The sequence below is a fragment of the Prunus persica genome, chromosome G3 (assembly GCF_000346465.2).
Source record: "Prunus persica cultivar Lovell chromosome G3, Prunus_persica_NCBIv2, whole genome shotgun sequence".
NCBI classification, from domain to species: Eukaryota; Viridiplantae; Streptophyta; class Magnoliopsida; order Rosales; family Rosaceae; genus Prunus; species Prunus persica.
Window position 1 is genome coordinate 3,592,514 of NC_034011.1, and position 18,162 is coordinate 3,610,675.

The following is an 18,162-nucleotide window of genomic DNA, read 5'->3' on the forward strand; positions in this document are numbered from 1 at the left end:
ATCCTTTTGGGTAATGGAACACCTTTGGTTCACTGCATTATCCTATAACTCATGCAAAGCCCATCTCCCCCCATCACAAACATGCGTGTGTAAAGAATGGATATGGTTTAACCATCTGGACAGAATAATCTGCACAAGAAAGAGAAAATATAGCTTACTCGTGCCTAGCCTGATTTGCAAGATCTAGGGTTGCTTTATTGATCATGTAGAAAGAGCAGGAAAAACAACAGTGATTGTTGTCATTCAAAACTACTCATCCTGCTAGTTTAATGTTTTCCAATTCTCAAGAAAATTCAACAAAAATAAAATAACATTTTTCTTCATAATGAATGAAGCCATGGAATTCAGCATTTTCATGAGGGAGCAGATCAAACATATTTTCAGTATTGCATCCTATTCAGTTGCTACCTTGTAGTAGTTTAGAGGATGCATTCTTTAAGGCTTTCTTTTTATAGATAGGAATGGAGGATTCAAACACGATTGCAGAGTAGGAAGCACATCCATTCTAGCTAATTTGGTTAAGCCCGTGTCTTTTTTTTTTTTTTTTCTCTATCTTTCCCTTTTCCACTGAAGAAACAAAAAAAGCTCCGACCAAGAGAAGAAAAGCAAAAACGAACAAAATCTTTCACTTCTAAATTACTATCTTGGGCCAGAAGAAAGCCACGCTTAATTTGTCAATGGGCTTATACGATGTGGAGCCGACCTAATTTAATGGGCCGGTAGCCGTAAGTACAACGTCTTTCGGAACAGTGTTAAATGGCCTGATGGGCAAAATCAAAGCTTAGAGAAAACTAGCTATGAATTTTCTGACCAAAATCATCTCAGGACCTCTAACGCAGAGCACATAGAGGTTTTCATCGTTCAGAATTTCGATCAAACAGAAGGTGCGGATTCTAGTTTGCCTTTTATGCTTTTGTTTTCAGAAAAAACAGTTGTTGTTTATGGATGTTTAATTCTAAAGAATGAAAGAGAATTGAAATTAGGATCTTATTTGAATTGCTTTTAATTAATTCTGTGATTAATTATCGTCAGAAAGGAGAGGAACTGAGAAAATTACCTTTTGTTTTGCCTTGAGAAGTCGAATTATTATTAATATATCGGTATGCATGTTGGTATTTCTGGGTCTGAAGTAATGAGAAGCTTGAAGTTTTCAAAACGTTGTTTTGTCTCCAATTTCCTTCACTTTCTGGGAATCCAAACTGACGCATAAGGATTAATCAGACATGAGTGGCTTAATTAGTTGAAGAAAAGTTGGTTTGTATATGGTTCACATTGACTGACCAATTGTGTGATTATCTAGAAAAGAATAAAGAAAATAAGAAGCACCGCCAAAGTTGTATAATTGATTTAATTTCAGCTTGTACAAGCACTTCCATGTTGTTTAATTTGTTTTTTAGGAAAAAAACTAAAACATTTTGCACAAGCTTCCAATTGCTAGGGATAATGTTACTTTAGAGCATTATTTAAGGTAAATTACAGATTTATCGCTAACATACTCATTCTCTATCCCCCTTTCTGTAGAGGTTATCTTTCCTACAGTTTTGTGGGTGGTTTTCAGGATACCTTACAATGGCAGGGAGACATCGTGTTCCACGTGAAGCGATTAATGACCGGCGCGGCTACCCTCTTGAAGGACCTTTTGGTCGAGGTCCTCCAATGCGACCACTTCCTCATCCTGCAGTGTTGGAGGAAGAACTTGAAATGCAACATGCTGAAATTCGAAGACTCTTGGCTGATAACCGGAGGCTGGTTGAGGACCGAATGACATTGCAGCGTGAGCTTGGTGCTGCCAAGGAGGAAATTCATAGGATGAATGTTGCCTTTTCAGATATTCGTGCTGAAGAAGAATTGCAATCAAGGGAGCTCTTTGAGAAAGGCAGGAAATTGGAGGCTGATCTTCGGGCCACTGAGCCCTTGAAAAATGAGGCTAAACAACTTCGTTCTGAAGTTCAGAAGCTGACTAATGTTAGGAAGGAACTTTCCACTCAAGTTCAGACCCTCACACAGGACGTTGCGAGGTTGCAATCTGATAATCAACAGATTCCTCTACTAAGGGCTGACATTGATGGTCTGCATCAGGAGCTTATGCATGCTAGGTATGTACCCGCTGCTTATTTGTCATCATTTTCTTGTCTTGAAGCTCCTTTTTAGTGTACAGATTTTATCAAGATTGTATTAGATCAACTGCTTATATATTAACGTACAAGTTTTGTTGTGTAGAAATGCAATCGATTATGAGAAGAAGGCGAATGTTGAGCTTATGGAACAAAGACAGGCAATGGAGAAGAACCTAGTTTCTATGGCTCGTGAAGTTGAGAAACTACGCGCAGATCTTGCTAGGACAGATGGTAGACCATGGGGTGCAGGTATTACTTATCTGTCTGACTGTATTCTTTTGGCATTCATATCCTCCTCCTGGTACCTTTATTTAACCTTCAATTTGGTGCTGAAACTCCTCATTGGCTTTTGAAAAGATGAGATGTCAGGTAAGTAGATGTATGATAGACTGGTTAAACCTCTCTCTCTCTGACGCACACATGCAGACACATATTCACATACACACATGCACACGCTTCCAGGTGCATACAAGCACACTTAAAAACAAACTCACATAGTGGTGAAACAATTATAGTTTGCTTCCCAAGTCCTAACATATACATTTTGTACTGCATTCTGTTCTTATACACCTCTTTCTTCTACGGAAATACTTGATTTCGTGTTTATTGATTCTTTAAGTGCCGTCTGGTTATTAGATAGATAAATGTATTTCATCTTCCACAACCAGTTTTGGGAGTTGGGGTTGAGGTCTCATCTTTTTCAATTATCTAATACAGAAATGAACTGTTTATTATTTCTTTGCATGCCAATATTTAAATTTATTTTCCCCATTGTCATGCAGTGGAGCCAAAAAAAAAAAAAGAAAAAAAAAAGAGTTGTTTTGTTTAGGGTTATGTTGTTACATTTTGCTTTTACTCTTTTCATTCACATCTCATCATTTTCCTTTTTAAGGTGGACAATATGGGATTAATTTCAGCAGCCCAGAGGTTGCTTTTCCTGCTGCATATGGAGATGGCTATGGGATGCGCATGGTATGTTTGCTTATATAATTAGAAATTTGATTTGTTTCTTGCAATCAATAGATTTCCATGTTAATTTTATGTTTTCTTGGAAGTGTTCTGAATGTCTATCTATTAGTTTTTCCCTTTTCTCTGAATGATCTTTATGGTTATCTATTAGGGTGTTGCTGATAAAGGGCCTATGTATGGGCCAGGTCCAGCTTCATGGGGAGGACCTGAAAAGCCTCGCATGACTCGTCGTTGAAATCTGGATGATTATGATTTCAATGACAGAGTATACATGCCACCTTTGGTTGCTCATCATCAGCATAGATGGTCAAGTCATCCATGTGTGCACGCCAGATCAGTGGCCATTTTTTTTTCTGAATACATCGTTAGTCATCTTAAACTTATGTATATAGGGTTTTAATATTGCTTTTCTTGATTGCTAGACATTAATTCCCATGTCTGTGATAGTAGTATAATGTTTTGGAATTTTCTGTCTCTAATTTGCATCAGTTATATCTTATGTTGGTCATTTGACCATGTAACCTATAATGAGGATTGTTTTTTATTTGGAAACTCTTGATTATATTTTTCCTTTTCTTTTCATGGTGGGTAGAAGCAAACTTTAGAATGGTATGGTAACTTAGTATCCATTTATGAACTTGGCATTTTCTTATATCTATCGAGATGAACCCGTATTTCTCTAACTGGTGGGGAGGCTGGAGCATGTGTGATATGGAATTGAAGGGAAGTTATGTGATCATGGTCGATTGCATGAATTTAATGCAATCTGCATTTCTGTAAACGATGCAATTGTTGGGATCAAGTTGTTGTTTCATGATTTATGAACATAATGTGTTGGAGGATATATTGATATATGGTGTTCAATTTGTTGGGGATGCGGGTCCTTTTCTTGGAAATTCCCTGATGGTGGTTTTGGTTTCTGGATATTGTTGGAGGTCTGGATAAGGAGTTAGGATGGCCATTTCGTTTCACAAAATTACAAGATTTCTTGTTGCTGTGATGAAATATACTGTGATATGAATTCTGATTTCCATATTGTTGAGACTAGCTAACAAGTAGCTTTTCTTGAATATTGGAAGTTTGAGGATGTAAGTGGAGCTTCCTAGAATAGGATGTTATTGGGTTTAGAAAATTGCGTACATGAAAGTATTTGCACAACTAGGAGTTGTGATATTCTTTTAGGTGGGTAGCTAGGGCCTAGGAAGTTGTAATGCTCTGGAGGTAAGTTGCAGGCCTTTGTTTTCTCTATTGGTAGGTTATTTGACTAGGAGTCATATTAGATGGGATTCCATATGGTTTTCTATCTGCCACAGCTTCTTATTTTTGTGGCTGGTCTGGATAAGTGGTCGTTGGATAAGCACCAAAACTTTCTTTCCAAACATGGACGAACAGTTGGCTGGCATTAGAAGAATGGATTGTGGAAATGTTGCCAGCTTAGACCGACTGAAGTAGTTCAGCACTATGGGTTGTATCTGTTGTTTTTGTTCTTAATATTTATCTGCAGTGCATGGGACCCTTTATGATGTATTAAGTTTTAACCTGTGGAGTGTGTACCAAAGGGTTGTTTGTATAATTTCAAGTTTCCTGGGGATTGGTTGAATCTGTTTTATATTGAGAAGGTAATGTATCTCCAGTGTTGCTCCTTATGCTCTAAATAGCCAAGTTAGACTTCTCCAGTGGTTATCTATAATCCAATTTCAGGAGTGTGGTTGAGTGGGATAATCGGGAGTTGTTATTTTAGCCTGAGGCATTTAGTCTATCAGAGGTGGAACTTTCTCCAAATAGCCAAGTTGAAGCTTTATATTCCTCTTTTGAACTTGTTTATTGAAAGTGAGTTGTAAAGTGTGTGCTTCTTCTCCAATATGAGGATTGGTGGGATTTGCTTTATAATGGACGTGATGGTAGGGTGGAGGTAAGATAGATTATATTCAGATAAAAGGGGATGGAAGTTCACGGACTAGGAATGTTCATGTAGCTATCCAGCATAGTTTGAAAAACGCAGGGATTTGTCAGTAATGCAATTCACTGCTTCTCAAATACTTCGTGAGTAGTTTCTTGTTCTTCATTTTGAGCTGTGAATCTGCAACTTCCTTCATCAAGATATTTCTTGCCACCCCCACAATATGACAAGTTGCTCCATGCTTTGAAATGACCCTGGAATATCTCAAGAAAGGACGGTGGCATGCCATTTGACAAGAGGCCAGCTACTGATTTGAACTTATAGGCAAGTATCCTGTCTCATTTTTATGGGTTTCATGGGTATGGAATCTTCTTTGTTTTTCCCTAGCTAGAAATAGTAGCTGATTTCTGTCTTGCATGCTTCCTCTTTAATGTCCTTGACATCTTGCTATATTGCTTTTATTTAGAACTAATGTTTCTTTCATCTTGATTTTAACACTGCCTTCAACTAATTTACTGTACACCATTTAGTGAATTAGTATACCATTATAATGCCGAGCTTTCTTCCTGATCTTGTTTTTTTAAGGCTTATAGGATATTTAGTTTCAGATTGTACCCATAGATAAACCTCTCTAGTTGATCGTTTCCGTAAGAAAAAAACCTTTAGCGGGTGATCTTAAAATTTCTACTGTTTGATTTACTGGAATAACTTGCGTTGGAAAAGTTGATGAAACATCTCAAGGATGAGGTGAGATCTTGCTTCTACTCTCTTGAAAGGACTTGTTACCGCTTACCATATAGAGATGCTTACGCGAACTAATAAAACTGAGGAGATCTTGCTTCTACTCTCTTCAAAGGACTTGTTACCGCTTACCATACAGAGATGCTTACGCAAACTAATAAAACTGAGTCTGGTCAGGACCGAAATGGAGTATTTTTCTTGGTGGATTGGAGCAGCCTATGGGCCCACCTCATACTGAAGAATTTAGTTTAAGTTTGGAGATGGAGGATTTATCTTTGCTTGGATGATGTATATGGCAGTCCTTTTGTTATTCAATTTGATGGTCTTCATTGAGCTATCGCAGTTATAGGAACTGATGTTTCTGAAGTTATCAGACAATGGTGCAAGTCTCTTGGAGATACAATTGCTGGCTACAGAAATTTAGTATGAAGCTATAGTCTCTATACTGCAATGATGATCGATCTCATAGCTTGGAGCTGGACATCAAAGACGGGAGAAGATTTGATAAATTTGTTTCTACATGCAGCCACATGAGCATAGTCCTTGTTTGTCGAATGAGATTGCTGAATGAGAAAACTTAAGATGGCTATGCCTCCCAACATCAGATAATCAATAAGTGAGAGAAAGTGCTTTCTGAATATAGACAGACCCAGTCCATTGGCTCAGATGGATTGTTTTGTCGAGGATAACCTTTAAAACAAAAATAATAATGTTTGATCAAGAAATTGTAGCTAAGTATGTTACTTGTATGGTCTAGTAGGAACTAAGATAGAGTTTGACTGGATTTTGCAACTTCTATTGAAATTATTATTAAGTTGCTGATTTCTTCATTGCTGTTTGCTTTTTGTAGACTGCTTTAACCTCTCCTTTAAGATGAACTATGATCAGTTGATTATGCATGCTTATCTTGGTTTACACTGAAGTTGATGATTTCTTGTATTTTGGTCTGTATCACATTATCATTAGTTATCTTCAATTGATGGTTTATCACATTAGTTACACAACTTACTTGTATTTTAATTACTGTTTTTACCTAATTTATCATTATTCTTTTGCTGCAGATGAAAGGATAGTTGTGGCGGATTGTCAAGTGAGAAATCAGGTTTGTCTCACATATTCGAAGTGAGAATAGAAGCAAATGTGATTTATATGAGAGGTTTGTTTGACTTGGAGATTGGTAGAAGAAAATATCTTTACCCAGTTGTTGAAATTGTTGATTATAGAAGAGTCTATGCAACCTATTAATTTTGTTGGAGGTTTAAGTTACCTGCAACGCGAATCCCAACCTGTAGATCTATCTCAAGTTTAGCAGGTGAAGAAGTGGTTTGTCAAGGATGTATCCTGCAGTTTGTCATTTCTGCTAGTGAGGGTATGTTGCCATCTCGTTTACATGAGTCAAGGTAATTTGTAGGATGTTAAGCTTCTTTTGAAGTTAAAAAAAAAATTTATTCAACTGATTTTTCGACAATAGATAAATGAAGGAATAATGTCTCTTGTTGCAGCTTGTGAATATGGATTTCACCTTCCTCTTAATGTACTGGTCGAATAGGAGATTGAATTGGCCGTATTTCAGGCATCATATTTTCATACTCAATTTTGAAGTTTTAGGGCTTGTATTGTCACTTGTTGAATAGGAGATTGAATTGGCCGTTTTCCGGGCATCATATTTTCATGCTCAATTTTGAAGTTTTAGGGCTTGTATAGAATCAGTAACTTCAAATTGCTGTCAACGAGCACATTGGTGGTGTTGGAGTATTGAGGCACCCCTGCATTTTGCTGCAAAACAATAAAATGATGGCAAGTGCCATTTTTCTCACATGTATTCATCTCATATAATGTTCACAATCTTTTTAATTGTCTTCAATTGCAAATTCACCAAGGACCCATTTGGTTTTATTCTGTATCATCAGTATTTGCTTCTCAGTTCTCAGTTTTGGCGTCTTAAATTAATTTATAAGGTTAGACCATCCCCTTAACAGTTGAGATGTGCCCCAGCGGCATTCAAACTTGAAGAGAAAGGATTCTCTCATCTCTTTTTGCTTCATTTGAAAGTGCAAATAAAAGAATGGGCAAAAATTATTAAAATGTAACTTTCGTATTCGCTAAAAAATTTATGCTCTTTTCAATTACTTTTATTTATTTATTTTTTTTGGGTCAAATGTTCTTTTCAATTACTATACATAAATTATTGGTACTTATTCTTGGTGAACTTAATTTGACCAGTCTGGACCAGTCTGGACCAGCCAGATCTAATTTTCAGGACACTGCAAAGTTCCGGCCGAGGAATTGAAACTGATTTTGATGGATGGAAAGGGATGTGGTGTGTTGCCGTTTCCAAACGAGGTTCTTGATGAGGTTAAGGTTAGGGTTGCTTTTCACTTTCTCAATCCCAAGCCAGTTGAAGTGAGGGAACCTTCAAGGCAGTAAAAATTCACAACCCAGAAAATCCCACAACGCACCATATCATCTAACCTCTGCCTCAGCATCCAAGCTTACTTTAGGAATAGCATTGCCAACATTAGTCTTCGACTTCAGTGTTGAAAATAAAGCTCGGGAAGACTGTCGTGATGTCCCTGGCAAGTCGATAACATAATTAGAATAGATTTAGAGAGGAAGAGAAAAAGAGATTCAATCATGACACTAAATAATAGATTGATAGAAGCATTGAAAAATAGAAAGGAAATCTTAGGAAACTACTTTTATTTTTTATTTTTTTTTATAAACAACTCTTAGAACACTAATTGATATCAAATGAAAGAAGTTTACTTGAAAGCAGAGGAATGGAAGAGGAAGATTACTGAATGATCATTGGAAGCAATAGTAAAACCTAAGAAGAATTAAAAGCAGAGGAATGGCAGTAAGCAAGTACTTTAAATGTGGAAGCGTCATGTTCTTTAGAAGTGTTGGGTGCTGAAGAGCAAAAGCTTTCCATTCGTCTTTGCTAATTTTATCATCCTTGTCAGAATCAGCATCTGCAAATGTCTGTGCAACAAAAGAGAACTTTGAGAGTGTAAAACTTCAGAATAAGGGAAACATACAGAAATTTTAGCATCGGTAATTCTTGCCTTATCGACGATAGCTTCAAGAGTTTCATCTGGCACATGTATGCCAGATTCCAACAAAGTGGCAACTACCATTTGCCTGACCTGAAAGCAACCACAGCAGTTACTTAGAAGTAATACAGCAGATGAAATAATCGTTTGAAAAATTACAATGAATCAAAGTGAAGACATTGCATCTTCCCAACTGCCTTCTTAGTCTTCTAATTTTGGTGTTTTATTTTTTTATTTTTTATTACTGTTGTTTTCAATGATTAAAGCATTCAGGCAAGAACTTGTTCATAGTCTGCAACACACCAAGATACTTACTTCTTCCCGCTCAATATATCCAGTTTGTCTCAAATCATACAACCTAAATGCGACTGCAAAAAACCCAAAAGAGAGAGGAAGAAAAAAGTCCTTTAACATGAAATGCCTCCAAACTTTAAGCAGCTGAAGTTGGATTGTAGAATTCTTACAATCAATCTTGTCTTCAAGAGGAGCACATGGATGAAAAACACTAAGTGCATGGACAAACCCCTCGAATTCAATCACGCCATTTTTCTTTTCGTCGAAAACATCGAACACCTAGATTCCATTTTGTCATAGATTGGAAGGAAACAGATTAATATGTTAGTTCAGATTCATGTTCCATATATAGTCACCAACGTAATAGAACAGATTAATCTAAACTAGATGGCTCAGAGTCACATTATAGAGTTTTTTATTTATTAAAATATTGCATTGAAGGGTGAAATTTCATACAACTCTGCTCACATTGGCAATCCTAATTTCCTGAATCCCATTCAAGCAGTCAAGATGAACTGAATTATCATATCAAATAGAGAGAGAGAGATTTACTTTTTCATCATTGGAATAAATAAAAATAAAAAAATTGTCTCAATGAACTCACCCTATCCAGGAAAAGATTTTCACCTGCTGGAGTTTTGAATAGCGCCAACCTGAGCTCCTCCTGGAAATGAGAAATTAAAATGAAGTTAATAAAAAAAGGGAAACATAAATAAATAACCCAGAAGAAAAGAATTAAATTTCATGATCCATGTCAAAGAGATAAAAAAAATATTTAAAAATGAAATAAACGAGGGCCCCCATTACAAACACGTGCATAAATTAATTAACCTTGTGAATTAACCCATCATCAAGAATCGAACTACTCAACTGGTTGAACAATTCGCGCAATGCTTCCACCTCATTTACAGTAACTGACAGTGAAAAGTAAAAAAAAAAATAATTGAACCAAATAAAAAACACATTTTTATTTATGAATGAAGGAGGAATTAGTAGACAAACATGGAGAGCTGGCAGCAAGGCGAACGATGTCGTCGTAAGTGTAGGAGAGGCGCTGATGAGGCCGTTGTCGATCGAAGCAACCAATTAAGCTGAAGATGAAAGCATCAACGAGATCAATCAGTGGTTTGAACACCGCGCACAGCTTCTCGCCTAGCATCAGCGAGCTCGAACTCTCCTTAATTATTCAAATCAACACAGTTATTCAGTCAAATTTTCTCTTTTACTTTTCTCGGCAACCAAACAAACACAAATTATTAGAGAGAGAGAGAGAGAGAGAGAGAGAGAGAATACCGTATACGCAGAATTCTCTATACGAAATAGAAGATCACGGAGAAACAATCTAGGTCTCTCATTGCTCGTCATCAGCGTTTGGACCAAATCAAATCTCAATTTGCTCTCGAAGGATTCTGCGCAGAGAGAGAGAGAGAGAGAGAGAGAGAGAGAGAGAGAGAGCGCGAGAGAGAGTTGAGTTTACCGCTAACTTCAGAAATCTGAAAAGAAGGGAATTTACTTATTTATTTTAATTTTAAATAAATTCTAGTTTATATGAAAAATAAAAACAAATATCATATTATTTGTTGTTCCAAAAACCAGTCGAATTAATTAATTCTTCAATCATTAATAGTTTGGTTTAATATGACGTAATTTCATAAAAAAGAAAGTCAATATAATTAATTGTAATAAGAAAATTTATGAAATAGAGTAGTCGAGAGAATACTAGAGAAATAAACACGAAATTATAATTTATCATACTATAGTGGAAAAGTATGTTTGGTCATCCAAACTTTTAAGTATATGTGTGTGAGTAAATACCTCTCTTTTTCTTATTGGACATGATTTATTAACATTTTGTATATGTTAATAAACACATAAAAAGCGATAGTATACTAAATTCACACACACTACACGAATGATATAATTCGAATTCAAAACTTTATCTGAAAGAGTAAATATTCCAAATCACTACACTCGTGAATCCCTTACAATCACATCAAATCTTTTAATTATTGTACGTAAGTGCTAAGCTTTAGAAGGCCCCACATACTAATTAGAGGTTACAATTATTAACCCAAAAACTAAAGAGCATTGCTTTTGGGTTGCGTTGCAGACTTGCAATTTCCCATTCTGTGGCCAAGCTAGTGTAGTGGATATGGATCATATGGCCTATTCATGACTCAGCAATTTTGTGTGCTCTCTATCCTCTCTACTAATCATTTATAATTTATAATTTATAATGCTTCTGAACCCAAAAAAGAAAAAGAAAAAATCCCCACAATTATTCTGAGGAGGTGGGTGAGCAGAAGCAACAATTATTGACATATAAATCAATTCTTTAATCTTTACATCGAGGATCGATCCATTCACGCAACTAAATTTGTCAAATGAAAACAGTGAATAATGTTTTTTCTTATTTTCTGTAAAATAAAAAATAACTAATATTCAAATATATAATATATCAAGTCAGAGTAACATTAATAATTAGTCATTAGGGAGTAATTTTCCCTGTTTATGTAATGGAATTCTTATTTCTCGCCCCAAAAAAAAAAAAAAAAAAAAAAAACTAGGTAGTAAACATTGGTGGTATCACTTTTGATCTCTTGCCCTTCACCGCGGACTTTGTATCTGGAAAAAGACCACCACTACCCTCCACGAGATCTTCAACATGACCTTCCTCTGTTACATTCATGGGGTATGTCACAAGGTGAACGCCTTCCATGTCGACCACTTCTTCACCACTGTAGGTTTTCCACATTTGATCTCCTATTAAACGCACCGTTTGCACGCATTCTAAGCTTTCGGGCTGCTTGAACAATTCTTCGGCACGGCCAATGTGTTCATACCATAATGACATCCGGTACGCTTCAATGTCCCCTCCTGCGCTCATCATCGCCTTGTCGTCCCCATTTTTCGACTGGTAGCATCCTATTGCGATCTCGGTGTCTCGATGACCGTCCATCGATCTTTGGTTTATGTTTGCAGATCCTATGATAAGGTATGCATCGTCCACTAAAACAAAGTAGGCACCAAAAAAGAATGAGAAGTTACTTCAATGATAAACCATCTAAGTCACATGTTTAAATGTACCACAATGTTCTCCTTTTTAGCATTACTCTACTTTAATTGTCGAAAATAAAAGAAGAAACAAGAATCCAAACTAAATAATAAGTAATAAATAATGCTACATGTACCATATTTATTGATCACATTATCGACCATATTTTTCACATAAGTAAGAGCGCGAAATTTATCTACGAAAGTAGATTTCACTTATATAAGATATGCGGTTAGCTCATAAATATAGTAAAAGTAAGTTTATTGTTAAACAATAATTGAGATCCACATACATACCTATCATGAGCTTGGAGTGGACATACACCATGAACCTCCTATGCTTCTGTGCATTCCCGTACTGTGTTGCAGAGTTAGGAGAATGTGGAGGAATAAAATCTCCTTGGCTCTCTACTTCTCTGTTGGCAAGGCAATAGAAGTTCAAATAGTCTCTAGGGTGCCCTTCAACCCCACTCTCTTTTATGGCTTCTCCAATCAACCTATACATCATTGACATTGTCTCTCTGGTCCAGTGAAGTATGTCTTGAACAGATTCACTCTCAGGTAAGCCTTCTGGCCACATTGGTATCACTATGTACACTGCAAATCTCTCCTTTGCTTTTATCTTATTGACCACTTTGAGAGCAATCTCAATGGGGATCAAATTTCTGCAACCACAGTTCTGATCTTTCTCCCACAAACGGCACCCTCCAATGAAATACTGGTTCTCAATGTACAGAAACTTATCGGCATGCCTGATTGCCTCGACATAAGCTTCATGGATGCTTTGCTCCACAGTTAAGTTTCGGAACAATTGGCTTGCTGAAACATGGTCTATTGATCTAAGAACTTGGACATTCCAACCCCTCTCAGATGTTGGTTTGCTTGCATAAGTCTGCTGAATGAGACTTGTTAAGGTGCTTGAAGGGACCAAGACAGAAGGATCACATTGCTTAGCCCACCGCTGCTCGAAATTCGTTAGTACATCCCAAGCAGCCTCACCGGTTACACAAGCGTGAGCATCGTGCCACGGAGTTCTTGGCCCTCCTTTCTGTAGGCTAGCCCCAGAAATGTTGGTCTGGTAGAAATCAGAACAGTGAGATTCTGTGTTGAGTGTGTGAAATAATGAATGTTGCTCTGTGTCATAGCGCCCATCACAAAGATCTAGGCCCCCAATGAAGCTCATAATTTCTCTGTCACTTGCACTGGTGCTGGATTTGGTGTCCACAGTTATGGTTTTCTGATGGTGGGAGAAGATTGTGGGAAACTTGTTGTGCAATCTAGGGCACAATCTGCATATTACTTTGGTGTGTGCAAAGTAGTAAAATGCATCTTCATCATGAGTTCTCATTATTCCTTTGTTCTTGATAATTGGTAAGGATGTTTCGTCATCCCAAAGCATTATTCTCACTGCCACACCTTCCTCAGCCTTCTGCTTTAGTAATTCACCGAGCTTCACTCCTCGCGCATGCGGGATGTCTGTTTGAGGATCCCTGACCTGCTTAAGAGCATATTAAGTTCCAAAAACAAAATTAGGAGTATTAATTTGTAGCTAGGAAATTGTGTTGCACTTCCATTTACCAGAACCATCTTAGGATTGAAAGACCAGCCTGCAATGTAAATCAAATTCTTTGCCCCCTCCATGGCTTTGTACACATCCTCCCATAGTCTTCTTGGAGTCCCACAAAGCTCCGAAGAAGGCTTGAAAGTTGAGCAATGATGAGCATCCTGATAAAGAGTGACATGACTATTGGATCTTTGTGGAAATGTTGCATTCCTTAGCCCCTGGAATTGAACATTATCAGCCGTCATCTGTCCCCAAGTTGGTTCAAATTGCGCCGGCTTAAACCATAACATGAACCGGAGCTTGAGCTCTGGATTTGGCTTCCCATTTTCGATCACCAGAGGGAGGAAACTGTTGACAAAACTTGCTTCATTCAGTATCTCATGTGCCTGCATTTGAAATTTTCCCAAGATGGAACATTTCGTTTTCATGGTAATGGTAATCGTTGAATCAGACGGATAAGCACAGAGGATTCGAAAGGTTTGGTTCCAAACACGGTCGCGTTCATGGGTTGTCCTTGCTACTTTCTTGTTGTCTATCTTGATGGTCACACATGCAGGCTTCCCAGCTCCAAAAATACACTGCAGAACAGAATTTCCACACAAATTTTCATTCCAACAAAAACCAAAATCTATAAGACAACGATCAAAATAAGCTACAAAATCAAATTTGGCTAATGCCATAATCTTAATTAGTACTTACATTGAAGGGGAAAGGTGGTGGTGTGTAGGGTGTGGCATGGAAAATGGTAGCTTCAAGTGTTCCATGAAGAAAGTCATGTACCTTTCCCTCCATAGTTTTTGCCTTCAAACAATCTGACTAGAGAGAGAGAGAGAGAGAGAGAGATTGAGATGGGTCAATTAGGTAAGTTTTCTATGTTGCAATATAGAAGATGGAAAGGGAAACTTTGAATGCAAATGATGATAAGGTTGGCGGCAGTAGGAAAAACTTGTGAAACCTTCAATGTCCAGTCTTAGAGGCAACCTTCAACTCCATCACAAGTTTTTACGTCAAGTTTAAGTATCTTAAACTAACACATTTCCTTCCTTGGGCCAAAAACCTGATTTCATAATGTCCCATTTTTCTGGTGTTCCAAAGGGATTATAATAAATTTGAGACACATCTAAGAATTAGCTGACCGCGTCATCGATGAACTAGACAACCCGAATTAAGAACTTGCTTAAACAAAATTTTGCCAAACTTTGAAAGTCATTAATTTTTAATGCATTTCTGGGTTGCCCAACACCGCATAATTGGCAACCCTCATCCAGTTGAATTTTACCAAACAAAATTTGTCTACTTAAAACCATTGGAGCCATTGTCTTCTGTGTAGATTCCCCAGCAAATTGGAGATCTATGTACACGACCTAATCATTAGTGATGTAATAATTGAGCAAGTCAAAATTAAAAAATATATATACATATATATATAAATTAAAGTCAAGGGTAACTTTATGTTTAAGGATCTTGGTTTGGAGGATGATGTGCGGGAGGTGAGACGTGAGATTATAGAAAATGACTTAAGACACGTTATATGTTTTAATGTCAAACGTTACAAATAGAAAACCAAAAGAGAAAGAACATCAAGAAACGTGAAAAGGTTTCTACAAAAGCTAACTAAATGGGTTTAAAACAGGAAGTCATAGGGCAATATGGAAGTGGATTTGACATTAAAATATATATATATATATAGGGAAAAAAAATTCACATGTCCTTCAGGGGGAAATAAAAGAGAAAAATCAATATGCGATATATCGAATTTAAATGCAGTGTATGAATCAGGAACGAAAGGGAACGTTTTTAACAAATTTCGACAAAATAGTAAGCACAAAAACTTAAGGTATATATTGATTCGTAGTATTTTCCATGCAACATCCTCCAGGCAACTTCATGTACTAAGAGAAAAGCATGATGAATAAGCAAATTTTAAGCATCATTACAATAAATTCAATTTTTTTTTCTTGAAAAAGAATAGGATTTGTACAAAGCTATTTTTACAACTAGTGATGGAGCTAGAAATGTTGTCATCGGGGTTCAACTTTAGCTAGTGTGTTTGGTTGGCATTGCAAAATATAACTCTCTACGTGCTCAAATGATGTGCTATTTATTTGACACGCTAAAATTTGACATAATTTTTAAGAAATCAATATTGAAAGCTAAAATATTTAATTTTTAATAAAATTTAAAGGGTCGTGGTGATTTCATGAATATTAATTCCATTTCATAACACATAGGCTTCGATTTAATTATGTAGAGTTTAATGAAGTTTGTTAGAGAACTTTTACGAAGTTTGAAAGTCGACATGTCAATCGGTTGTGTTTTTGCGGGTTTATATCACGTGATGTGAAACTTAAATCAACCCCAACACGACTACATAAGCTAATGTACTAGCGGACCTATAAATTTTTTAACGGAGATGTAATATTGACTAAGTATGAAAAATGGTTTTTCAGAATAATCATTTTCTCAAGATAATTTTTGGCGGCTTTTATTCCTTACACATCAAATAAGAAAACTTGATTTTATGGGATTTTAGTATGAAGTATATATTGACTTAATGAGCCATCATTTTTAGAATAAATCGTATTTTGCACTAAAACTGAATTTTCATATTTTGATATGGTGGGAATTTGATTTTCTAGTATTTTTATTTGAATCCAAATAGGGGGTACTTCCTTATTTACATTGTAAAGCCATTTACTTAAATGTTAAAAATGGAAATAAGGTAATATGTACACTAGTTGAGCAAATGGGCAATTTGAAGCACCTACAATGGTTTTTCCGGTGAGGGGAGATGCAGCTACACCTCCTTGCGCCTCGTTATTTTTTTAAAAATTAAATAAAATGCATTTTGCAAAATAAATATGTTATTTAAACATTATAGATTTTTAAAAAAAAATTGTTTAAATTACATGCTCAATAGTCCAGGAAAAAACATAACATAAAACTACTTTCTTTCCTAACTAATCGGTAACGAGTTAAATGAGGTAACACAAAAATACCCATTTTTACCAATTCACAAATGAATACACTCATTAGTCGTCAACGAGAACACTGAATTTTTCATGTGTTATTGTCGTTTTACAAGTTGTGCATACTTTTGCCAAATCTAATTCAAAAGGCGTAAGAAATAACTAATAATTGAAATGGTCGTAACACGGTTGAAATGTTATGCTACGAGAAGAACCAAAAACAACAAACCAAAAAAGTTCAAACCTAAACAACAAAGTCCATCAACAAACCAGAAAAAAGTTCAACACCATACAATAATTAAGGACAAACAGATATGATGAGAAGAGAAAAGCAGCATGTAGATCTATATAGAGTATTTTACCTTCAGTTCACAAGCAGAATGTATAAATATTCCGAAGAGAAAACAGAACATGCGTCTAATGAACACTTCAAAATTTGTAGGTACAATTAGATTTGTACGACCTATATGATATTTATACACCCCAATTTAAAAATCCACAACTTTATAAATTTCTCCAAAGTTAATGACTTTTTCAATACTTTTTTTACTTTTTAAAAAACATAATTAAATATACATAGATTTTTAGTTGCTCTATAAAAGTCTGAACTGAATCCCCTAGAAATTAATAATTTTAAAAAATTTATTAAAATCTCGATTAATTATTTTTTTTAAATAGATTTTTTTGGTTGTAAAATAAAGTAGAATTACAAAGAAGATCCTCGAGTGATGTTATAACCTTACAAGTCAAACTTAAACTTTTTTTTTTTTTTCTTAATACCTGAAAGAGAAATTACCACTTGGAAATGAGGATAAAAGGCAGCATAAATGTTGGTTAATTATGGGGAAAAAGACTTGTGATTTGACAAATGGAGACACTAGAGTCTAGAGCATGAAAAGGTGAAACTTGCTTCTTTCCTTTTCAAGCAATGGGCAACTCATTCAATGATGTTTATATCTGTTTCTAAAGTCAGAAGTTCAAAATCCAATTATGAGGTATCCAGCTAATATAAAAAAAATTTATTTAAAATTAAAATAATCAAATTTCATTTTCTAACTTTTACAACTTTAGTCTATGTCGTTTCAATTTGTTCAAAATGATTAAAATGGCAAATTATAGAGACCAAAAGTGACTTTTTGCCTAACATAAAAATGGGTTTCATTTCTTTATGCAACACTAGCCCCTCACGCATGTGCCAATAGATTTTTTTTTTTATTTTTTATTTTATTTTTAGAATTAAGAAAGATAACATGGGCAGTTATGTTCCATAAAAATATGACATATTATTTGATTTGATTTTTAATTTAATTTTTTTAAGATAAAAAAATATAAATTTACCATATTATCCTCATTTAATTAATAATTTCAATTCTTAATGTTTAAATTAACCAAGAATATTTTATAATATTTTGAATGTTTCACCATTCTTTATCTTTTATTTTATATACATAGATGGTGAACAATGTAATTAGTAAATTGGACAAAAATTTAGTATTACTCT

At 35.6% G+C, this 18,162-nt stretch overlaps 3 protein-coding genes across 10 annotated transcripts; 1 reads left to right on the forward strand and 2 right to left on the reverse strand.

The window, feature by feature from the left end:
• On the forward strand, positions 760-7,630 carry LOC18784153 (protein FLX-like 3). 5 transcript variants are annotated; one of them, XR_002270702.1, is made up of 7 exons: positions 760-884; positions 1,522-2,096; positions 2,221-2,366; positions 3,010-3,089; positions 3,238-3,450; positions 6,789-7,127; positions 7,230-7,630. XR_002270702.1 is itself a non-coding variant. In XM_020559505.1 (5 exons), exons 2-5 carry the CDS (start codon positions 1,570-1,572, stop codon positions 6,798-6,800), a joined length of 765 nt encoding a protein of 254 aa, XP_020415094.1. In that variant the 5' UTR covers positions 760-884; positions 1,522-1,569; the 3' UTR covers positions 6,801-7,630. The 5 variants fall into 5 exon arrangements, 2 of the variants coding, with proteins under 2 accessions (XP_020415094.1, XP_007215784.1); XR_002270701.1 differs by having other exon boundaries at positions 6,789-7,630; XR_002270703.1 differs by having other exon boundaries at positions 3,272-3,450; positions 6,789-7,630.
• On the reverse strand, positions 7,804-10,595 carry LOC18782448 (calcineurin B-like protein 10). 4 transcript variants are annotated; one of them, XM_020559509.1, is made up of 9 exons: positions 10,368-10,584; positions 10,077-10,251; positions 9,946-9,988; positions 9,702-9,738; positions 9,245-9,353; positions 9,084-9,148; positions 8,793-8,873; positions 8,597-8,709; positions 7,804-8,300 (listed from the first exon to the last, which is right to left on the reverse strand). In XM_020559509.1, the coding sequence occupies exons 1-9, from the start codon at positions 10,437-10,439 to the stop codon at positions 8,246-8,248; spliced, it is 750 nt and encodes a 249-aa protein (XP_020415098.1). In that variant the 5' UTR covers positions 10,440-10,584; the 3' UTR covers positions 7,804-8,245. The 4 variants fall into 4 exon arrangements, with proteins under 4 accessions (XP_020415098.1, XP_020415095.1, XP_020415096.1 ...); XM_020559506.1 differs by having other exon boundaries at positions 9,679-9,738; positions 9,906-9,988; positions 10,368-10,581; XM_020559507.1 differs by having other exon boundaries at positions 9,096-9,148; positions 9,679-9,738; positions 9,906-9,988; positions 10,368-10,577.
• LOC18783903 (phospholipase D alpha 4) lies at positions 11,500-14,596 on the reverse strand. Its single transcript, XM_007217492.2, has 4 exons — positions 14,392-14,596; positions 13,707-14,270; positions 12,426-13,623; positions 11,500-12,083 (listed from the first exon to the last, which is right to left on the reverse strand). The coding sequence occupies exons 1-4, from the start codon at positions 14,482-14,484 to the stop codon at positions 11,638-11,640; spliced, it is 2,301 nt and encodes a 766-aa protein (XP_007217554.1). The 5' UTR covers positions 14,485-14,596; the 3' UTR covers positions 11,500-11,637.